The following is a 25,395-nucleotide window of genomic DNA, read 5'->3' on the forward strand; positions in this document are numbered from 1 at the left end:
TATTACCTGTGTGACCTTGGGCTAGTCACTTAACCCTACTGCCTTGTTTTTTACAAAAAAAAAGAATTAATGGACTACCTGAAAGGATAAAAAAAATCACACATTATCTTTCTTTTTTTTAAATTTATTTCATATTATTACAATAATCTTGTGAGGGGGCAGCTAGGTGGCACAGTGGATAAAGCTAGGTAGTAGATAAAGCACAGGCCTTGGAGTCAGGAGTACCTGGGTTCAAATCCAGTCTCAGACACTTAATAATTACCTAGCTGTGTGGCCTTGGGCAAGCCACTTAACCCCGTTTGCCTTGCAAAAAAAAAAAAAATATATATATATATATATGTGTGTATATATATATATATATATATATATATATATATATATATATATCGACTCTGAGTGGAGACAAGGGGAAGGATGAAAGAGAAATTACAATATTAAGTTGTTGGAGTGACATTCAGTTCTTTTTGTTCAGTTGAGACCCCATTTGGGCTTTTCTTGACAGAAACTGGAAAGCCAATGTTTTCCAATATATTCTCCAGTTCATTTTGCAGATGAGGAAACTGAAGCAAACAGGCTCAAATGACTTGCCCAGGATCATACAACTAGTGTCTAAGGCCAAATCTGAAGTTGGGAATACTTCAGTCTTTGTTCAGATTCCAATGACTCTGTGGCTGGAATGAGTTGCCACCGAAAGAGATACTTCAATCTTTTTCCCACAGTTGCTATCATTAGCTGTATTTCCCTCTACCCTATTCCTTCCCACTCTCATTTTTTCTATTCTCTCTCTCCTTTCACCTGGTCTCTGCTCAGAAGTGTGCTGTCTCTGAGGATCCTCTCTCACAATCTTCCCTCTCTTCTATCACCTATTCCCTCCTTCCCTCTCCCTATTTCCCCTTATCCCATCTTTTTGTCTCATTTTCCTCTAGGATAAGATAGATTTCTGTACCCTATTAAGCCTGTATGTTATATCCTGAGTCATTTCTGATGAGAATGAAGGCTCACTCATTCCCTCTTGCCTTCCCCTGTTGCACTCCATAGTAACAGCTTCCTCTTGATTCCTATGTGAAATATTTTAGCCTCTTCTTCCTCTCCTTTCCCATCCTCCCAGTACTTTCCTTTATCACCCATTGACTCCTTCCTGTGCCTTGTCTATATATGCTCCTTCTAATTGCTCTTATGAATGAGAAAGTTCATGAGTTATTAGTATCTTCTTCCCATGCAGGAATACAAACAGTACAACATCATTAAGTTCCTCATAGTCCTTCTGGTCCACCCCCCTCTATAGTTCACTAGAGTCCTGTACTTGAAAATCAAACTTTCTGTTCAGCTCTGGTTGTTTCAATAGGAAAAGTTTGAAAGTCCCTTGTTTCACTGAAAGTCCATCTTTTCCCCTGAAAGAGGATGTTCAGTTTTGCTGGATAGTCGATTCTTGACTATAAACTGCCTTCTGGAATATCATATTCCAAGTCCTATGAGCCCTTAAAGTAGATGCTGCCAGATCCAGTATAGTCTTGACTATAGAGCCACAGTAGTTGAATTGTTTGTCACAATAGTTGAATTGTTTGTTTCTGGCAGCTTTTAGCATTTTCCCTTTGACTTTAGAGTTCTGGAGTTTGGCTATAATATTCCTGGAAGGTTTTCTTTTGCTATCTCTTTCAGGAGGTAATCGGTGAATTTCCTGAATTTCTATTTTACCTTCTGCTTCAAGGATCTCAGGGCAATTTTGCTTTATTATTTCTTGAAGAATGAAATCTTTTTCTGGTCATGACTTTGAGGTAGAGTCCAATAATTTTTAAATTCTCTCTTCTAGATCTTTTTTCAAGGTCAGTTCTTTCTCCAATGAGTTATTTCACATTTTCTTCTAATTGGAGGGGTTTTATGGTACAGTTTTATTTCTTCCTGGGTTCTCACAAAGTCATCTGCTGCCTTTAGTTCCATTCTACATTTGAAGGAGTTATTTTATATAGAGAGCTTTTTTAATCTCCTTTCCAGCTGGCCAGTTCAACTTTTTAAGGAATTCTTCTCATTTCCCTTTTGAGCTACTTATTCCATGGGAAATAAACTGATTTTTAACATTTTATTTTCTTCAGGATTTTTTTGTATTTCTTTTACCAAGCTGATTTGGTTTTCATGATTATTCTGCATCTCTCTCATTTCTCTTCCCCATTTTTCCTCCAACACCCTGAATTGTTTTTCTTTTTCCTTTTTTGTTTTTTTTTTTAGGTTTTTTGCAAGGCAAATGGGGTTAAGCGGCTTGCCCAAGGCACACAGCTAGGTTAATTATTAAGTGACTCCTGACTCCAAGGCCTGTGCTTTATCTACTACCTAGCTGCCCCCCTGAATTGTTCTGCAAAAGTCTTTTTTGACATCAACCATAGCTTGGGCCCATTTTCTATTTCACCAGGAGGTTTTGGATACAGAAGCTTTGATTTTATCATCATCTAAATATGTATTTTGGTTCTGCATAGGACCAAAGTAATTTTCTATGGTCATATTCTTTTTCTGTTGCTTGCTCATTTCCTCGGCCTATGACTGATTTACAACACTTCCAAGGCTTTGGGAAGTTTTTCAGGGCAAACCACAGGGATCTTAATTCCTCCAAAGTCTTATGAGAGGCTTCAGGCCCTCCCCTCTGCCCTGGAGCTATGAGGATGGTGTCTACTCAGCTACGGCAGTGTGGAAGGTCAGACTGCAACCTGGATCTGAGTATGAGCAAACAGCTGAGTCCTACCCCAGGGAGAGCAGAGATTTCTGCAGTCTCCCCCAAACCATTTACCGTCTGTGGGCTGAGAGCTCTGGACGTGCTTGCTGGGCGGCTCTGCTGACTCCCGCTGCAGCTTCTCACCACGGGGCTGCTCTGAGGCCAGAGGAGCACACCCTCTGGTAAGGCACAGTTCTCTCACCACCCCTTCCAGCTGTTCCCAATGATTAAACTGCCCCCTTTGCCACGGACCCAGGCATCCAGCCCAGCTGTGCTGTGGCTTTTTCCAACCGCCAGTACCAATGGAACAGACCTATCCCGGAGATCTTTTAGGTTGTCTTTCTGTGGGTTCTGCCACTTTAGATTTTGGCTAAAATCAGAATTTACTGGCTTTTGGAGTTTTTTAGGGAATGAGTTTCCAGGAATTCCTGCCTTCACATGGCCATCTTCACTCCGCCTCCCCCAAAATTATTTTTCAATAAATTATCAAGGAAAACTGTCATGAAATTTCAGAGTCAAAGGGTAACATAGAAATTGAAAAAAATCCACTGATCACCTCCTGAAAGAAATCCCAAAATGAAAAGTCACAAGAATATTATAGTCGAATTTCAAAGCTCCCAAGGTCATAGAGAAAATATTGTCAGCAGCCATTAAGAAACAATTCAAATATCATGAAGCCACAAACAGAATAACACAAGATTTAACAGTTTCTACCCTACATCATCAGAGGGATTGAAATATGATATTCCAGAAACCAAGGGAGTTACAATAACAATCAAGAATCACCTACCCAACAAAACTGATTATAATCCTTCAAGGAGAAAACTCTATATATTCAATGGAACAGAAGACTCTCAAACATTCCTGATGTTTGAATAAAAAAGCTGAACAAAAAATTTTGACTTTCAAATACAAAACTCAAGGCAAAAAGAAAAGATAAAGAAGAAAGAGAAATGATAAGGGTTTCAATAATAAGCTGTCTGCATCCCTATGAGGGGATGTAGAATTCCTAAAAATCTCATTCCTAAAGAAGTTAGAAGAAGTATACATAGACAGAGGGCACAAGAATGAGTGGAATGATGGAATGATAATCTGAAAGTATAGAATTAAGGAGTAAGAAAGAGAAATGCACTGGAAGACAGGGAAAAGGCCAAATAGAATGGGATCAATTACCTCACATAAAGCCATGTGAAAGCTTTTACCATAGAGGGGAAGCATTCAAACCTTATTCTCATCAGAATTGGCTTAAATAAGCACAGAAACCTATCTTATCCTACATGAAGGAAGAAAGAAAATAAGAGAAAGGGAGGGGTTGATAAAAAGGGAGGGCACATTAGAGGAGATAGAATATAGAAGCAAACCACTTTTGAGGAGACATGAGGTAAAAGGAGAGATTATGATAAATGGGGAAAAACAGAATGGAGAAATACAACAATCATAACTGAAAAAAAATTTCACAGAAAGTTTCTCTGATAATTACCTCATTTCTCAAATATATGGAGAAATGAAAAAACAAACACTAAGTCATTTCTAAATTCATAAATGGATGAAGGATATAAACCAACAATTTTCAGAATAAGGAATCAAGTTTATAATCATGGAAAAATGCTCAAAAACACTACTGATTAAAGAAATGTAAATTAAAACAACACTGTTACCAGAGTACATCTATCAAATTAGTTAATAAGATGAAAAGGAAATGGGCAAATACTGGAGGGAATATGGAAAAATTGAGACACTGATGCTCTGTTGATGAAGTGGGACACAGATTAAACCATTCAACAGAGGAATCTGGAAGTGCTGAAAGAGCCATAAGACTTTGCATAACTATTTGCCCAATGATTACCAAAACCAGGACTGTATCACAAAGAAATAAAAGCAAATAATTAAAAAGGAAAAGTATTTATATGTACAAAAATATTTACAACCGTTCTTTTAAGGGTGACAAAGAACTGGAAATTGAGGGATTGTCCTTCAATTAGGAAAAGGTTGCACTAGTTGTGCTATATGTTTTAAATCAATTACAGTTGTACTGTAAGAAATGATGAGCAGGATGCTCTCAGAAAAACAATAAAAGATTTACATGAACTAATACAAAGTGAAATAAGCAGAACCAGAAAATTATCACACACACACCAGGAGTAACATTGGACAATGATCAACTGTGAATAAATTTAGTCGTTCACAACAAAACAATGATCCCAGACAAATCCAAAAGATTTGATGACAAAAAATGTTATCCATCTTTGGATGAAAAAAACCGATGGGGTCAGAATGCTGATTGAAAGTTATATTTTCTTTATTTTTATTGGGTGGTTTTTTGTTGTTATTGTTTCATTTTGGTCTGGGTTTTCTTTTACAACATGATTAATATGGAAATATTTTGCATGACTCCAAATGTTCACACTAATCAAATCTACTGCCTTATCAATGTGGTAGGAGGAGAAAAACAGAGATCTGGAACTTAAAATTCTTTAATAAGAATGCTACAAATTGTTTATATGAGACTTCCGGCCAAGGTGGCAGAGAGAAGACAAGCATTATGCCAAGTTCTCCTGATCTTCCCTCATATATAATATGAAACAAACCTCGATTGACAAAACCCAGAAGTAACATTTACCTCAAGGATTGTCTTCTGGGATCATGGGTAAGCTAGGCGCAGAGAGTTTAGACTCTGCCAGGAGGGCAGAAGGACTAGCTTGGGATCAGTCGCGGAGGCACTGGCTTTGGGAGCTGTGGTCTGAGAAGCAACTGGGGAGTGGAACTGGTGGCTGTGGGAATAACAGACTGGGGCTTACTGGCAGGGCTAGAGGGTGAGTTCCAGCCTCTAGCAGCCCCTACTGGGCAGTCCACGTGGATTTATTAAACTAAGTGAGCAAAGCCTCTAGTACGTACCCCCCTACTAGCCAAACCACTTGGGAGTTACTAAACACAGTGAGTAAAGCCTCTAGAGATCCCAACACCAAACCTCTGTGAACCAGCCTCCCCCAACACAAGATCTTAGGGAAATTAAGAAAAGATGAGCAAAAGGGAATTCCATAGAAAAATTCCTAGAAGAAAAAAACCCTAAGTCAGAGAGACCTAGAACCACTGAGGTGAATATGATTTGGTCTCCAAGTACAGAAAGACTTCATTAAAGAAATCAGGAAGGATTTCAAAATCAATTGGAAAATTTGGGAAAAGAAAAACCAAGAGAAGATCAACACCTTGCAACAAGAAAACAAAGCCTTGGAAAATACAATTAGATAAATGAAAAAGAAAATAATTCTCTCAAAACCTCATTTGGTCAAGTGGAAAACTCTTTCAAAAATAGAACTGACCAACTGGAAAAGGAGTTGCAAAAGGGAAATGAAGAAAATTCTTCTCTTCAAAAAAAGAATGGAGTCTGTGGAAACCAATAACTTGATGAGACAACAAGAATCTGTTAAACAAAACCAAAAAATAAAAAAATAAAAAAACAGAAGAAAATGTAAAATATCTCATCAGCAAAACCATTGACCTCGAGAACAGATCAAGGAAAGATAATCTAAGAATTATTGGTCTTCCTGAAAACATATGTAAAAACAAAACAACAACAACAACAAAAAAAATTGACAACAAGAGAAAAAAAGGCTGGACTAAATATTACAGGATTTAGTGATGGAAACCTACCCTGATATCATGAAAGCAGAGGGCAAAATAGTTACTGAAAAAATACATCCAAGGGGCGGCTAGGTGGTGCAGTGAATAAAGCACCAGCCGAGTAACTGGGTTCAAATCCGGTCGCAGACACTTAATAATTACCTAGCTGTGTGGCCTTGGGCAAACCACTTAACCTCATTTGCCTTGCAAAAAAAAAAAAAAAACCTAATGAAAAATAAATAAAACATAAAAAAACATCAAGTGTCTTTACCTGTGAAATGACAGGGACATAGTTGATGTAATTTAAGACTCCTTACAACTTCAAAATCCTAAAGGTTAAGTACTCAAAGACAATTAAATAGAATGTTTTGAAAGTATTTCTTGTTGAATGAGAATCCCTTATCAAGATCAGGTCATAGTGTAACTTTAAAGTAAAGAATTAGAAAACCCTTAAAGGAATAGATATTTACATTCTTTTAAAAAATACTTTTCAGGGGCAGCTAAGTATCACAGTGGATAGAGCACCGGGGCCCTGGAGTCAGGAGTATCTGGGTTCAAATCCAGCCTCAGATACTTAATAATTACCTAGCTGTGTGGCCTTGGGCAAGCTGCATAACTCCATTTGCCTTGCAAAAAAAAAATACTTTTCAATGGAGGAAAAATACCATTAACATAAGCAGCACCAATTACAATCAGCATTACTGTTGTTTTGCTTCAAGGAGATTTATCGATACAAAATAAGGCATAAGCACAAATTTGTTTAGATGACTTTCTAAGAGACCTTACAATTAGAATATGAATTTTTGGTCAAATTTTTCAAGCCAAACTCATAACTGGCTGCATGCAGTTGTAATAAATGAGGTCCCTAGTATAACATACAGGATTTATTTAATCCATTTTAAAGAACTAAGAAAATCAACTAGAGCACTTAGCAAGTTGTTGGAAACAGTGAACCAAGTCCAATATGCTAGTGATCCTCTCACTGACCTTCACTTTACTCCCCAGTCATTAACACTATATTCACAACTTGCTGTGTCTCCCTCACAAGGGCATGTTCTCATACTAGGTTATAGTTATTCAGTGTTTTGACCATTTACGAATGAAATGAAATAGATCAAAGTACATTATAAATAAAAAATGCTGCAATCAAGAGGTATTATTTGATTTCCAACTTCTTTCTTTAAAGAATGCAGCAGCATTTGATAAATATTTGTTGAGTGAAAGGAAAATTGGTCTCATTTATAATATGGATTCCTGAATAGCACTGCAAGTCATACTGGCTGAAGGAAAAGTAAAGCTATATAGGTTAAAAATACAACAGTCACACAGAAAGAAATCAAAGTGAAGGAAAATATAAACATGAATACAAACTGCCAGTTTGTTTCTAAGACTTCAAGAACCCTGAGATTTAAACTCAACACTTTTTCCTCATAAATATATTTTCTCTTATATGATATAGAAGAGTAACCTTATCTGAAGTTTTATTATGATTTTTCTTTGGGAGTAACATTCCAATCTCCAGCTGATCAGTTTTGTCCTTTGAAAACTATTGGGCATTGCCTTTTTCCCAATACTGGACAAAAGGTAGCAACTACACTTTAGGAATACTCAGTAATCCAATGAAATATAAGTTCAGAGACTACTCCCAGTATAAAACTGAGGATTTATTAGGGGGAAAAAAGTGCAATGCAAATATAAGGTCTTTAAATATGAATTATATTTAAACACTCACTGGAATCACTGGAATATCGTAAACAGTAATTATTTGTTTTCTTCTCTACAAAAGAATTTGATGATGGAAATGCTTTATATGTGGAAAGACTGGGACACTACTACAGTGTTGGTAGAATTGTGAACTGATCCAAAACTTCTGTAGAGCATTTTGGAATTATGCCCAAAGCAATAAAACTGTGCATATCCTTTGATCCAGCAATACCACTATTGGGTCTATACTCTGAAGAGATCATGAAAAAGGGTAACAACATCACTTGTACAAAAAATATACAGAGCAGCTCTTTTTAAAGTGCCAAAGAATTGGATACTGAGGGGGATGTTCATCAATTGGGAAATGGCTAAACAAATTGTGGTATATGTATGTGATGGAACACAATTGTTGTATAAGAAATCATGAGGGATGGAATTTCAGAAAAGCCTGGAAACATTTGCATGAATTGATGCTAACCAAAATGAACAGAACCAGAAGAACATCATACACACTAACAACATCAGGAGATGATCAACCATGATGGACTTGTTCATTTCTGCAGTACAATAATCAAAGACAATTTCAAAAGATTTGTGTTGGATAATATCATCCTTTATTCTGAGAAAGAACAATGGAATTTAAATGAAGACCAAAGCTTATTATCTTCAATTATCACATGTTTTATGTATTAATCTCTTTTTTTTTCCACTCCATTATTTTCTTTCTCCCATTTGGATATGATTCTTCTCTCACATATTCAATATTGATCTATTTAGTATGGTTATAAATAAAGAGCATATATCAGCTTCTATCTGTCAGGGGAGGGAGGAAAATTGTAAAACTCAAAACCTTGTAAAAAATGATCAGTAAAAATAGTCATCATTGCACGTCGTTGGAAAAACAAATAATTTTTTTTTAAAAAGGAAACACTTTCTGTAATTCTTTCCCATTTAGCAGACTTAGCCATTCTGCCCTCTCCAACTATGTTTTTAATAAGAACAGAAGCCAAAAGGCCAGCTATTTTACTTCCTTGTTTTTTCAACAGTGTCATCAATGAAGTAAGCAGAAATGTGGACAACCTTGGAAGGGATGTTTATTAATTAAGACATTTCTACAGAGCCAGTTGAGGAGAAACCAAAGCAATATAAAATGTCTTACAAAAATAGTTGCTCTCAACTTCCCTCAAAATTTTTTTTCTTTAAGAGCAAGAATAACAAGTTTACTACAGAAAGTCAGTACTAGAATGATAGGTTTGTTTCCTGACTATTATCAGATTGCATGAACCATACCTCCTGATCAGCTTATGATATATGAAAGACATAAATGAATGCATTTAACTGAAAAAGTTGATATTAAAAAAATACAACTGTCAACAGTAACTATATTTAGCTTAATGATTAAGTACAATCAACTAGCAATTATAAATTTCTTCCTTTTAACAACCTAAAAATAAATTATCTCAAATAATAGTTTTTAAAAGACAGGAATCACATTTAAATAACGGCTTTGCATCTATCTTTCCTAGTGTTGAGAAGATTGTATACAATAGGTGCTTAGCAAATGACTAAATGAAAAAAGAAAAATATTAAATCTCTAAATACCTCTAGTTAAAGACATATTATGTAGTCCTTAAATTTTTGTCATGCTTTAATATCTTAATGAATTTTATAATGGAATGTTTCCACTTAATTTTACACCAAGTTTTAGATTACTTCTCTTTTTTGCAGAGTGAAAGTTATTCTTTTGAAATTAAGCAAAATTTAAAATATAACAAAAGATAAGGGGCAGCTAGGTGGCTTAGTGGATAAAGCACAGGCCCTGGAGTCAGGAGTACTTGGGTTCAAATCCGGCCTCAGACACTTAATAATTACCTAGCCATGTGGCCTTGGGCAAGCCACTTAACCCCGTTTGCCTTGCAAAAAAAAAAAAAAAAAGATGGAAGGCAGGCAATCAATTTATATAGCATTCCAACCAGTGTTTCATAGAGGTGAGGGATCAATAATATATGGTCATAATGACTCTGTCGTGAATATTTTAATAAGGAAACTGAAGTTCCCGTTCCCCCAAGTCACTTCAAGTCAACTAACTACCAAGATAAATAAATTTTTCTTAATTTGCTCTTTGGTAAAATAATGATATTAATATTTGGTCTTGAAAAATTGTGAAGAATTAACGTTAAGTATTTCAATACAGGCAAAACAATTCTACAGCTATCTGCTAAGTGAATTTTAACATATGCTTATTTCTGCATCTGTGGATGAAGTTTATACTTACTACCATTTAGAGATGAAGAAACAGGATGTTAAAAATCTTGCCCAGTATCACACAACAATTACAAAGTAAAGGCCTACTTCTACAAGATCAGTAATTTATACATACATCATTGTATGTATAAAATAAAGACAAACATTTTTTTCAAAGTGATCTTAGAAGACAATATATTTATTAAAATACTGATATTTCTGCTGCCTCAAAAATATTTTGTTTTAGAACAGTTTTCAAAATCACCTTGTAAACTACAAAAGACAACCATGATTACCTTATTAAATAAACCTTCATTGATGAGAAAACTTGTTTTTTAACCAAAAAATAGTTTGATCAGTTTTTTGGTGCTGTGAATCTTTTCTTTTTTTTGATAATCTAATGATATCTTCAAAATCTGGACCCCCTTCACAAAATGTTTTACAGAATTAAAGGAAATACTAGATTTCAATTACATTTTAGTGAAAATAAAGCTGCTAAGTCAGCATTGTTGATGTTAACTTATGTATTCTTCCAAGAAGTCAATACTCTAGTTCTTAACTAAGTACAATGTTCATTTGACTTTATGAAATATAAAACGTTTGGACCCTCTAGTTAGGCCTTCCACCCTTAAAAAGGTTATTACTTTGGTGAAAGGGTACAATGTAAATATTTAATGATATACTGACAATATGAATAAAATTAATTTAACACACAGAGAATGAGGTTCCCTTTTCCAAAAGCAAATCTAAACTTAAATTCTAAGTACCTTACCATTCACAGCTTTTTCAATCAACTCTTCACAAGCATCAAAATCACCCTTCAAAACCAGTTTGTCATGCAGATCAGTTAACATGGGATGTTCCAGTGCAATCTTGGTCTTTTTCTGTAGTGACTCAAAAGCTTCAGTGTAGTTGTGCTGACGAAAATGTTTAAGACAAAGGCGAATGGCTTCCTGTTCACGGTACTACTAGAACACAAGAGAAATTAAAAGGAGGAGAGATTTGCTTTGCTGCAACTGCTAATGATGCAAAACACCAATACAAAATTCAGGAAATCTACCACTAACAAGGGTGAAGTACTAATTTTCCTCCCATTTTCCTAAAAATATATCTTCCTCCTCTGTAAATATCAAAAGCTAATACATTTTTTGTCCAAATACCTGATAATCATCCTAATAAAGGAAAACAATATAAGAAATCATTTCTATAACTATTTTAAATTTTTTATATGGTGAACATTTATAAAACTACACACTTTGGAAGAAAAAAATGGGTCCTTTTTACTAAAAGAAAAGCAAATAAATATAGTTATATCAGAATAAGTATAAACATAGGACATTTAGAAACTAACCTCATTATATTCTGAAGGTAAAGTAAGTCAGGATGCTTAGTACAATTTGCCACTCAAGAAATATTAGCTCCTCAATATTACCAGATTTTTATATACTCCCACCTACAGTATAGAATACTAACTGAAAACCAAGTAATATTAAGTATTAGCCAGGCAAACTAGTCCATTTCTTTGTCCCTTAGTGTACACATATTCAATTTACTAGACATGCCCTCTTCCTCAACAAGGGATACCAGTAACTGATTTTTTTCCTAGCCCAAATACCCTTTAAAATATACTATTACAAAGAGGATGTTGAATCCAGAAACACAACTCCTATACTTTCTAAAGTCAAATTATACAATAAGATTCAATCATTAAGAATGATATTAAAAGCAATAAGATACTTTTAAGAAAAAACTTTCAATTGCCATTCTATAGTTAATGAGCCAAGAATACCACTTAAATTTCTGAAAAAAGATTTTCCCACTAAGGTTTAAAAACAGGACAAAACAAACAGGTCACAGATTCTGCAACTGGTCCTTTTTCTATACTTTCTCCATTTTTTCTCTCAACTACTCCTATGACTTCAACTATTATTTATATGAAAATCTAACTAAATTTGCAATATATTTTAAAAGTGTTTGCTGTATACTTGCTCTCATAGAAAGCATAGTTTAGTAGGGAAATGAAATACATTATATAGGTCAAAATTCAACAGAGAAGCACAAAACCATAAGCTATGGAAGTTCAGGGGAGGAAGTCACTGAAAGGTGAATTCTGCAGAGCTCATGATTCTTTGTGGTTCAATTCTCACAGTTATACAATGCTATTGGAAAAACTGTGCTTTAACTAAATGCTCCTTTGTCAACAAGGCGATGCCTCTACTTTTTTTTGCAAAAGCTTTCCTAACAAGAAGCAAGTGTCTTTAAATTTCATAGTCATATTCATCATCTAGAGTGATCTTTGTGCCCACGAATATAAATCTGACAGTTTCCATTTCTTCTCTCTCTCTATTTGTTATGAAGAGATGCCTTCTGACCCGAGGGGATTCTTCTTTAACAATCATGTCTTTTTAGTAAGTTCACTGAGTTTTCTTGGCAAAGATACTTGAGTGGTTTGTAATTTCCTTCTCCAGTGCATCACCTTTTGTCATAATTCTCCACTATGACCTGTCTGTTCCCTACACAGCATAGTTTCATTAAACAAGTCTCTCCACCACAAGGCAGTGATCCAAGAGGAAGAGGGTGGGGGACTTAAATAGAAGATACAGCAAAACGAGTAACATTTGGGAAGCAATGGACACTAATTACTTCTGAAAAGAAAGTCATTTACATATTACATATATGACTGAGAATACTGGTTTGATCAAAATATGAAAGGACGGACAGAACTGAAATGTTATAATAAAAAATCTAGGTCAGTTGTCTTCAAAGTGAGGATTTGGCCTGACCTCAAGGGGTACATTATATAATTGGATTCATACTGGAAGTAATAGTCAAATATGAGTCTTGTTTCTAATATATCTAAGATTACTCTACAACACTTCCCTCTTCTCCCTCAACCTACTCCCTTTATCATATTTGTTCTAAACCTCTCTCCTTCTGAATTTTTTGGGCTCTATCAGCTACCCAAGCATCCACAGTATCTTTGGAGATGCTACTGGGAAAATTACAACCCAATCCCAGTACCTCTAGTCCCTACTCTAAGGTTCTGCCCTTCAGTCAGTAACAAGTGACTTACAAGCTAACCTTATCTAGTTTCATTTTTGATGGAGAAAAATTAATTGCAAAAGAAAGAACAGAAACAGATGTCTTATAAATTAATGTACATTTCACCTTTCTACCTCCTGATTCAATTTCACTTCCAAATTTCCTTATTACTTTTGAGAATCCTGTTCCTTAACCTGATTTAGCTAATCAGTTTCCAAATTCTATCAGTTTTGATTCCTCATATTTTGCATCTTTCCCTTTCTCTCTCCTGATACAGCTACCACTCTTGTTTAGGCCCTAATTATTTTTCTCCAAAACTTGCAATATCCTACTAATTGGTCTCCCTGCTTCAATTTCTTCCCCCGCTCTAATCCAGCATCCACATAGCTTCCAAAATGACTTTCTTAAAGTGCACGTCTAACCATGTCATTTCCTGCTCAAACTATAGTCTAGGATCAAATAATAGTTCATCTTTATCATATCTTTTAACTTTAATTTTATATATTTAATAAAGAAAATATCAGTGTTTCAGAACATGCATAAACTTTATAAATATCTACATTAATGCAGATGGGTTTTTAAAAATGTTTTACAGATAGGAGCTTGGTCTAGGTCAATAGTTCCCAAATTTTTGGTCTTAAGACCTCTTTCCCCTCTTAAAAATACTGAAGATTGCAAAGAATTTTTTGTTTATGTGTGTTATATCCACAGTAAAGTTTAAAAATATTCATTAATTCATTAAAAATTAAAATGATAATTCTATTACATGCTAAACATTGATAGCATTTTAAAAAAATAATGGATTCTCATATCTGCTTCTGCATTTAGTCTGTTGTAATAAGCTACTCTAATGGAAGTATTTGGAAAAACTCTGACCTCATACGGATGTATTGCTGAAAAAGAAAAAAATTAATGGACTAATGAATATTTGTACTGTTAACCTTAGTATTATTTATGAAAATAATTTTGACCTCACAGATCCCCAAAAGTGACTTAGGAACCCTGAGGAGTACTTAGACCATACGTTGAGAATTACTGATCCAGGCACTGGCAAAAAGGCTCACAGGAGGATGCTGACAATAAGAATGGAAATAATGTACGCTTTAGGAATATAAAGTCAAAAATAAGAAATAATTACAGCCTTTAAGAAGTTTACAATCTACTAGAAACAAGTATACAAATTAGCATATCCACATGCTAATCATCTCCTATGATCTAAATGGGAAAAATCACACTAAAAATAAAAACAAATAAAAATGAAAGGCTAGTAGATATTAAAAATTATTATATATTCAATTAAATTCAACAGCACAAGTATTTTAAAATCTATCTTTAGAGTTGGCACTTAGTTAAGGAATACAGAAAACACCAAAAATAAATACCATTAAGGAACTTACAGTCTAATGGAGGAAACATAAAAAAAGAGAACAATACATACTAAGTATATTGTTCAGTTGTTTTTCAGTTGTTTATGACCCCATTTATGGATTTCTCAGCAAAGATATTAGTTTACCATTTCCATCTCCAAATCATTTTATAGATGAGAAAAAGCAAAGTAAAAAGAAATTAAATGGCTTGCCATGGGTCATATAATTAAGAAGCACTCAGGTCAAATCTGAAATCAAGTCTTCCTAAATCCAACCCCAGAACTCCATCCAGAGACATCTAGTTGTCTGATAAGTATATAAAGTGAAAAATCAAAATGCATAGTGATTTTAAAAAAAAAGAATTTTAAGAGACAACAAAAAAATTTCACAAGGAAAATCTTACAGGGAAAAATTCTATGCTTCCCTATCCACTATAAATAACATTTTTTAACCTAGAAATCATGTATCAAACTAGCCTTTTCAGGCACTCATAAATATGAGGAAGGAAAACAAGCATATTAGTTACTGGTTCAAGGCAACAAAGCAAATTAGGGGCAAATGTACAATTAGATTATAATACCAATTAATTTTTTTCCAGTTAACTAAGTCATATTTCTAAAAATTATTCCAAGAAATACACTGGAGTATCTGAAAACAGAAGACATTTGGTGTTTTGTTCTTTATTTTCAAAGAGAAACAATGGAGTCACCAGTAAAAGCTGAGTGTCAGGTAGACACCAAAAATCAATGAGTCGCTTGTTAAGGACTCAGGAAGCCCTTACACTAGATATACTGATCCTCCCCAGATATCTCATGTAACTCCAGGAAAGCAGGACTCTCTAAAGTGATTAGTTATCAAACTACTGTTACCTTGGACAAAACTAATATATTATCAGATCTATACACTTACCTGAAAAAAATTTATCTCAATCAACACACTATCCTAGGCACAGATAGTTTCCTTTACTAAGTAAACAGAAGGGCCTAAGGGCAGCAAGATCTATGACAGTATAAAATATACACATGCTGACTTTCCTAGGATCTACTATCCTGGACTTCAGAAAAGAAAGGTAATTTAGTTTTTAATGGATTCAATATTACTGAGTTGACAAACAAACCTGGTAGGGAGATCTAAGTGCAGAAGGAAAAAGGAAATCAAAACCTCAAGAAAATGTCTTGAATATTGATCTTAAAATAACAATATAACTACAGCAAATTTGCTGATTTTTTTTTTATCTTTTCTGTTGGGGTACTGGACAATAGCTACTGAAATACTAGACAAAATTTTCTTTAAAAACCTAGTACATATGAAATTCTATTCTAAAGTTAAAAAAAGCAATTATTTGTACTTTTAGAAAATTAATTTAATAAAGAACTGGATGACTAGGTAGCACAGTAGATAGAGCACTGGGCTTGGAGCTAAGAAGTCCTGAGTTCAAATCCAGTGGCAAATACTTAGTAGTTTTATAATTCTAGGCAAGTCACTTCACTTCTGTCAGACTATTACTTCTCAGGAATTTTTTAAAAGATAAAAATGAGATAATATTTACAAAGTGTTCTATAAACATAAAGCATTATATAAATATTGCCAGTATTATTCAGTATTACATATGAATTTTCTACATCATCTGCCAAGGTAGGAAGGGGAAAGTGAAGAAAAAGGAAATTAAAATGTTAAAAGCAGTATCTAAAGAAGTCCAATAAGAAATTAAAATGAAGTATTTTCAGATTTGACACATGATATGAATGATATGATAATTATTATATTTAACAAAATAAAAACTTAACTTTTCAAAGTGTCAGCACAGCATTATGGAAAACAACCTTTTTCCTACCTTGGAGTTGTGTACAAGTGAAGTTTGTTTTATCTGCTCCTGCTGCCTCTCCTCCCCCTAGAACACACACACTATGCCACCAACCTTCTCCTATTGATGAGGTCCTCCTAGGGAAGGGGCCAAGGTCATCCAAATTTCATTCCCTTCTCAGTGCAACTTCAGACTTTCTAGACATCAACACCACCCCTGTCCCAAACCTACCCTTCTACTCCCTTTTGTGAACTGCATTCCCATGTTAGAGTATAAACTCTTTGAGGGTAGAGGCTATTTTTTTCTTATTGGTATTCCTTATATTTAGGGAAATGTACTTAAATGTACATAATATTAAGTGATGTGTACTAACTAGGATTCTACTCTGTACCCCAATGGTTCTCAAGAACATCTTATATTAAATACATTCTTCTAGATTCAATTTATATTTTATTTCTGTTCCAGCCAGATGGTTTGTCAATAAGTGATATTCTGATTGAAGTTTCAGGGTAAAATGTATATAATTCTTAAACTATTAATATAATCCTCAATAAATATTTCTTAATTGACCAGTAATTCACAGGACTTTGGAAATGCAAATAAAAGATTTCAAATTAAGTCCTACCTTGCTATACCAGTTGAGGCAGGGTTGCACAACATCGGGATCATCAATGCCATTAAGTTCAACATACCAGATGCTAAAGTTAAAGCTGGGTCCCCAGGACAAGAGTGGAACTTAAAAGGAAGAAAAAGAGAAGGAAACATTTTAAAATGTGTACATTCCAAATAAAATACTACCAAATCACAATAAATAAATAAATAAATAGATAGATAAATAAATAAATGAATGAATAAATAAATAAATAGGTGAATGAATGAATGAATGAATGAATGAATGAATGAATGAATAAAAGGCTAATAGTGTGAGAAATGCAGGAGGAACCTACAATTTAGACAGCTGCCTATCGGAACCTCTTCCCAATTGTATAGATTAGAAGATGAATTACATCCAAACCATGACTTCGTAGATTAATCCTAGGAAGCTGCATAGGATGTACAGAGGTGCAGTGTCTTGTATGTCTGACAAGGCTGACAGAAGTGTCTGAGTGGGGATCTGAGCCCAGAACCACTGGATTCAATGAACCCAGAACCTACTTCATTCCTATATTCCATTATGCCCTTACACACAAAAAACAACTGTTAAGTTCAAGGGAAGATTCATTTAACCAGGTGTTTTAGTTTTCTTTTGCATTTGAATTATAAAATGAACACCTAAGTAAAATGGTCACACAATATCAACATGACAAGAAAAGAAGTCTTAAACTTAGCTAGTCGTAATAAATAACCTATACACAAGTTTAGAATGCCTTATAGCACAACTACTTAATCTAGAATGTATCTCAAGTATAGAAAACTGAGGGGCGGCTAGGTGATGCAGTGGATGAAGCACCAGCCCTGGAGTCAGGAGTACCTGGGTTCAAATCTGATCTCAGACACTTAATAATTACCTAGCTGTGTGGCCTTGGGCAAGCCAATTAACTCCATTTGCCTTACAGAAACGGGGAAAAAAAAATATAGTAAACAGAAGCCCTAAACTTCCAAGTCAGGAAACATGACTTCTTCCTTACACCTGTGCCTATTGCAAGTTCACATGAAGACAATACAGGCCTATATTAACATCCACCTAAACTAAAACAATAGCATAAAGGCAATTTTTCCACAGTTCTATTCTTCTGGCTCTAATCCAAACCTTACAGTTGCTGCCGCATTAATCAGGTATCAGCATTTAAGGGGTGAATGGAATCAAGAAATGTTTCAGACAGAGGATAATGTTTCAGCTGAGTTTTGAAGGAAACAATAAATCTTAAGAGGCAGAAGTGAAAAAGTAATAAATTCTAGGCACAAGGGATAGTCACTGCTAAAGTTCAAAACTGAGAGTCTGAGAAAGCAGGAAAAACAGATTAGCTGGATTGTAGCATGCATAAAGAGGTCTGTATAGCAATGGTGAAAAAGCAGGCTGGAGTCAGGTTGTGTTAGGAATCAGAATTAAATGAGGAGAGGAGTTTTGATACCATTTGTAATAAGGAAAACTGAAGTCAGGGGGAAATACACTCAGATCTGTTCTTTAATAAGAATTGTATTTATGTAGAGAAGGAACTGGAGAGGAGAAGATAAACCTGAGGCAAGAAGACCAATGAAGAGGCAAAACCAGAACTTAAAGCACAAGCTGATAAAAGCATGAACTAGGATGATAATCAAATGAAAGGAAGAAAGGAATAAGATGTGAGAGACACTATGGTGTTAAGATACAGTTATGATACAGTAAATGTCTAAATATAAATAGGCTAAATAATAATAAGTAACAAATAGGCTAAAAAATAAATCTAAATAGGCTAATACACTGGGTTAGGAAAAGTGACAACTGAAGGATACTTTAATATGCTTATATAAGGTGAGGATCACACATTCATTAGTTCTGTATTTTTGAGAAAGTCATTTAACTTTTATGTAAAATTTCTGTAAAATGCTAACAAACAATATGGTGTAGTCAAAAGAGTCAAGAAAACTGGATTTGAATCTTTGCATTTCCTACTTACTACCAGATAACTGCAGAAAAATCACAAAACCTCTGTTGGTGTCAGTTTTTTATTGAAAAATGAAGTTGAGCTGTTGACCATTAAGGTTCTATTCTTAACCCCAAATCCTACATACTTTCAAATACTTAAGTGATTCTGGATCATCTCCTATAGCTTTGAATATCATCACTATGCAAACAATTGCCAGGAAATTATGTCCAACTCTAATCTCCTTAGTTCCAATCCTTCCATCACCATCTGCCTACTGGACATTTTGAACTGAATGTCCCACTTGTTGTTATCCTCAATCATCACATTTGAGGTTTTCACAGCAAAAGTATAGGAGGGGTTTGCTCTTTTCTTCTCCATTCATTTTACAGATGAGGAAATTAAGGCAAACAGGTTGTTGACTTGCCCAGAATCACACTACTAGTTTTTTTTAAGAACAAATTTAAATTCAGGTCTTTCTGATTCTAGGTGTGCAATCCATTTATACCACTTAACTGCCCCCAAACATCCATGAACATTTCAAATTTATCATGTTCAGGGCGGCTAAGTGGCATAGTGGATAAAGCACCGGCCTTGGAGTCAGGATTACCTGGGTTCAAATCCGGTCTCAGACACTTAATAATTACCTAGCTGTGTGGCCTTGGGCAATCCACATAACCCCATTTGCCTTGCAAAAACCTAAAAAAAAAAAAATTTATCATGTTCAAAATAGAACTCTCTGTCTTTCCCTGAAGTCCTCTATTGTTTGTGAAGAATATCACACCATCTTTCTGGGAGCTAGCCTTTATTCTTCATTCTTACTTTGCTCCTCCCTAATCAATCGCTATTATCTCACTACAATTATTCTAATTCAGACCCTCATCAACTCTCACCAGTACAACTGCAAAAACCTTCTAATTGGGCTCCCTGTATCCAACCTCTTCTTTTGTCAATTATTATCCGAACAATTTATAAAATGTATATTCTTTTTTTTTCTTTTTTAGGTTTTGTGTAAGGCAGTAGGGGGGTTAAGTGGCTTGCTCAAGGGCACACAGCTAGGTAATTATTAAGTGTCTGAGGCCGGATTTGAACTCAGGTACCCCTGACTCCAGGGCTGGTACCCTATCCACTGTGCCACCTAGCCTTCCCCAAAATGTATATTCTTAAAGCAATGAACTAAGCATGAGAAAACACTTTCTGCTCAAAAAGCAAGTGTTTTCTATACTTCTAGGATAAAATCTCACTGATAATTTATTATTATAGTAGAACTCCTTTATAGTAGCAACTAGGTGATGTAGTAGATAAGAGCACTAGTCCTGGAGTCAGGAGGACATGAGTTCAAACTCATCCTCAGACACTTGATATTTACTAGCTAGGTGATCCTGGGCAAGACACCTAACCTTGTCTTGCATCCAGAGCCATCTCCAGTCATCCCGTTTCAAATCTGATCACTAGACCCAGATGGCTCCAGACTCAGATCTAATTCACACGCTTGTCGTAGCATCACTTCCCTGATGTCATGGTCTTCTTCCAGAAGGAAGAACCAACAACGACAACAAGAATAAAATACAAACTTACTGTTTTGTACCTAATTTAAACCTATCTTCTGCTCTCCTTTACCCAATCTATGTTCCAGGTCCCTAACATTCCATTTCCTATCTCTCATGTCTTTGAGTTAGTGGTGACCCTGGAGTCAGTGGTACCTGGGTTCAAATCCAGTCTCAGACACTTAATTACCTATCTGTGTGGCCTTGGGCAAGCCACTTAACCCCATTTGCCTTGCAAAAAAATCTAAAAAAAAAAAAAAAAAACTCATGAAGGACAAAACTTCAGAAAAGCCTGGAAAGACTTGCATGAACTGATGTCAAGTAAAAGGAACAGAACCAGAAGAACATTATATACAGTAACAACATCACTGGATGAAGATCAACTATGGTGAACTTGTTCAACCATCAAAGGCAATTCTGTAAGACTATCATGGAAAAATGACATCCATCTCCAGAGAGGGAACTTGGGAGTTTAAATACTGACCCAAAGCTTACTATCTTCAATTTTTAAAAGTTGTTTTAGACATTATGTCCTTTGTTCCTCTCTAATTTTTTTTCTTCTGTTTCGACTTGATTCTTCTTTTACAACATGATTAATAAGGAGCTATGTTTAACATAATTGCACAATTTGAATCTATATTAGATTGTTTTCTTAGGGAAGGGGGAAGGAAGGGAGGGAGAAAATCATAAAACTCAAAACCTTGAAAAAAAGTTGGTGAATACTACTGTTGCATGTTGTTAGAAAAACCAAAAAAATTAATTAAAATAAAAAATAAAAAGCACTCAGTTTTAAAAGCAGCAATGGGAACATAAGGGTAAAGCATGAACATGAATGATCCCGCTGATACCTAAGAAAAAGAAGATGATAGGAAAGAATGGGTCAGTTCTTTCACTGCTGCCTCAAGTAGGAAACATGGAGAATGGAAAAAGTAGAGAGTGGAAGAAGTATGTATCCAATTGGGCCTCTACATGTTCAGCACATTTATAAATCTATTGTTTATTATTTGAAGCCTACCTATGATGAATTTGAAAGCTCAATCATATATTTGGTCTCATTTCATAAACATAGGAAGAAACAAATAAAAAACCCCAAAAGACAGAACTTCTGGGTAATAATCAGTTTATTAATTAGGCTAGCCAGCAATCAATAAATTTGATAGTCAATGGTTTCTCTCGGTACCCAAAGACAACCAATGAAGACCCTGAAAGTCTTAAATAATCCTCCTAAAAGGGAATTCTCCTGAGAAGCAAAAAACAACCCTGATTGATGGACAGCCATGCTAAGGATGTGGCTTGATCAGCAACCTATAGGGATCTGGATAGGGTACTCCATCTCCACCCAGGCTACTATGCCTCATTTAAGTTTTCGTAAGCTATGTCATCCTAAATGCTATCGGAGAGGCACATGGACAGGGGTTCCTCTTCCCATGGAAAGGATTCTTTCAGGCTGAATTTGGAGTTTATACTCCAAAGAGAAGTTAGATCTCTTAATTAGATGGGATCCACCCAAGATTGACCAACATGCTTATTGAGGGCTATAGATCATCATCATCAGTCATATCTTCAAAGATTGACTTTAACAAGACCTAGATTTTTAATGAATAGGAAAAAGGGGCAGCTAGGTGGTATAGTGGATAGAGCACTGGCCCTAGTTGCATAATCACAGGTAAGTCATTTAAACCCATTGCCTTGCAAAAAAAAAAGAAGAAAAGAAAAAGGAAAGAAAAGCTTAGGTTACAGAAAAATAATTGGCTATTATATAATTATATAATAGTACAATCAAATTTCTTTCTCTCAATCTCAGTTTCCTCATCATAAAATGGGGACATCTCTTGTACTCACCAACTTATAAAGCTGAAATGCAGAAAATGTATACAGCCTGTAGAATACTACATAAAGTATTTCAGGAAGCAAAAGGTTGCTCCTGGTACATGAATTCTCATATAATTAAGACTTAACTGTATTTATGTGTGACACCCCAATTTTGCTCATTTTATTTAACTGTATTCTTGGAAAAATTGCTTATTAAAAATAAGTCAGCAAATGTAGCCTCAGGAAAAAGTTAAAAGATAAAATTCCTTCCTTTTTTTGCACTTTTCCTTGTTTTGCAGAATATATTGTATATGTTCAGTCAGCACAACTGATACACATTAGATTTTTCCTAAATTCCCTTCTTTCTCTTTTTAAAAAAAAAAATACTCTCTTACAATGTATTGTACAGAATACAATGTATTCATTGTACAGAACTATTAAGACAAATTTAGAAATGAAGGTATTTTTAAAAAGAGTTGAATAAAAATAACATTAGAAAAGTTATTCTATCATCAAGAATTATTTCATGAGGTAAAATAAAATTCACTGCATAAAAACAAAAAAATAAGTCCATTACTTTCTAAATTTCTATTTTCAACTAAGTACTTATGTAAGTTACTTATGTGTTTTCTTTGGAGAAATAACCCAGGTTGTATGGATTCCAAGTTTTACACTGAAAATTCTGCTTTATTTTTCTTACACTACATAGTCCAACAATTAATTACACGCTTTCTTTTCTTTACTTCCTATCTAACTCCATATTATGCAATCTAAAAGTAAAAGATTTCTATCAGAAGTAAGTTATGGCTAAGAATTAGAGTGGTGGATCAGTGGAACAGACTAGGTGCTATTTGATAAACCCCAAAAGCCCAGTTTCTGGGATAAAACTATTGGGGAAATTGAAAGTTAGTATGGCAGAAACCTGAATTAGACCAATATCTCACACCCTATACCAAGAGAAAATCAAATTTGGTACAGGATTTAGACATAAATACAATATTATAAGCAAACTAGGAGATCAAGGAGTAGTTTACCTATCAGATCTATGGAAAGCAAAGCAGTTTATGATCAAGGAAGAGATGGAGAACATCATTAAAAACAAACTAGATAATTTTGATTACATTCAATTAAAAAGCTTTTGCACAAACCAAACCACTGCAACCAAGATCAAAAGAAATGTAGTAAATTGGGAACCAATTTTTACAACTAGCATTTCTGCCAAAGAACTCATTTCTAAAATAGACAGAGAACAGAGTCAAATTTATTAAAAAAAAAAAAAAAAAAAAACACAAGCCATTTCCCAACTGACAAATGATCAAACGATATGGAGAAGCAATTTACAGATGAAGAAATCAAAACTATTAATAGTCATATGAAAAATTGCTCCAAACCATTACTTATTAAAGACATGCAAATTAAAGCATCTCTGAAGGTCCACCTCACACCTCTCAGATTGGCCAATATGACCAGAAAGGACAATGATCAGTGTTGGAAGGGATGTGGGAAATCTGGGACACTAATGTATTTCTGGTGGAGTTGTGAACTCATCCAAACTTTCTGGAGAGAAATTTGGAATTATGCCCAAAGGGTGATAAAAACGTGCATACCCTTTGATCCAGCAATATTACTATTACTACTATTACTATTACTATTACTACAGTCTACACCCTGAAGAGATCATGGAAAAGGGTAAAAACATCACTTGTGCAAAAATATTCATAGCAGCTTTGTGGTGGCAAAGAATTGGAAATCAAGTGAATATCCATTAATTGGGTAATGGCTGAACAAATTGTGGTAAATGGAACACTATTGCTCTATTGGAAATCAGAAGGGATGGGAATTCCGAGAAGCCTGGAGGGATTTGCAAGAACTGATGCTGAACTAGATGAGAACCAAAAGAACACTGTAACAGCAACATGGGGGTAATAATCAACCTTAATGGACTTGCTCGTTCCATCAGTGCAATAATCAGGGATAATTTTAGGGTATCTGTAACTGTGGAGTTAAAACAAAGACCAAAGACTATTATCCTCAATTAAAAAAAAAAAGTTGTTTTATGTATCACATACTTTTGCTATCTCTAATATTTTATTTTGTCCTCAAGGATATGATTTTCTCTCAACACACTCAATTCTGATTGATGTATACCATGGAAATAATGTAAAGATTATCAGACTGCCTTCTGTGGGGGGATGGGGGGAGGGAAGGGAGTGTGGGGGGAAAACTGTAACATTCAAAACCTTACCAAAAAATGATAGGTAGAAACTACTATTGTATATAATTGGAAAAAAATTTAATTTTTTTTAAAGTTATAATGTAAAGACTAACAGAATGCCTTCTGTGGGGGTGGTGGGAAGGAAGCAAGAATGGGGGGAAACTGTAAAACTCAAAATAAATAAAACCTTTTTTAAAAAAGATTGGGAAAAATTGTAAAATTCAAATAATATCTTTAATAACAATAAATAAATTTTTAAAAATGAAAGAGAGAGAGAGAGAGAGAGAGAGAGAGAGAGAGAGAGAGCGACTGCACTAGCAAAAACCTTTCTTTTTATTTAAAACAAAAAAGACTAAAGACTTGGCTCAGGATTCCAAAAGAGGATTCCATTGTTTCTGGATAAGACCTCAATTCCCTTCGAGTTTATAGTTATCCCCCCCACCGCTTAAACCCCTTGGATCACCTCTTCTCCATGCCTTTCAGGGTGAGGAATTTGAAGTTCAATTTTAGAAAGGAATTCATTCTGCTCTAAACTGCAGATGTTTTCTCTCCTGAGTTCCAAGAGGAAGGGGGCCATTCTCGGCTGTGGACCATGGCAGATCCAAATCTGTGGAGATTATTCACTAAGCCCTAGGAAGTAAGATGGACTGCCAGGATTTCTGGGACATAAACTGGACCAGTAGGCTCTCTGAAGTTTCGCAGAAGGGCTATGTACAGGATGTAAAAGTTACAGGATTATATGAAGAAACCATTGGTCCTTCAGGGAATAGTGGT

General features: G+C 34.8%; 1 protein-coding gene across 11 annotated transcripts in view; it reads right to left on the reverse strand.

The window, feature by feature from the left end:
- The window catches only part of MKLN1 (muskelin 1), a 377,184-nt gene that overhangs the window by 156,040 nt on the left and 195,749 nt on the right, over positions 1 to 25,395 (reverse strand). For all 11 annotated transcript variants that reach the window (XR_012470079.1, XM_074193675.1, XM_074193674.1 and 8 more), the window contains 2 exons: positions 17,109 to 17,218; positions 11,043 to 11,235 (listed from right to left, as the gene is read on the reverse strand). Coding sequence is in view for 10 of the 11 variants with exons in the window: in XM_074193675.1 (XP_074049776.1) it covers positions 11,043 to 11,235; positions 17,109 to 17,218 (303 nt within the window). In the remaining variant the exon portion in view is untranslated. The remainder of the gene's footprint in view (positions 1 to 11,042; positions 11,236 to 17,108; positions 17,219 to 25,395) is intronic.

Source organism: Macrotis lagotis, chromosome 7, assembly GCF_037893015.1.
Source record: "Macrotis lagotis isolate mMagLag1 chromosome 7, bilby.v1.9.chrom.fasta, whole genome shotgun sequence".
Taxonomy (NCBI): Eukaryota; Metazoa; Chordata; class Mammalia; order Peramelemorphia; family Peramelidae; genus Macrotis; species Macrotis lagotis.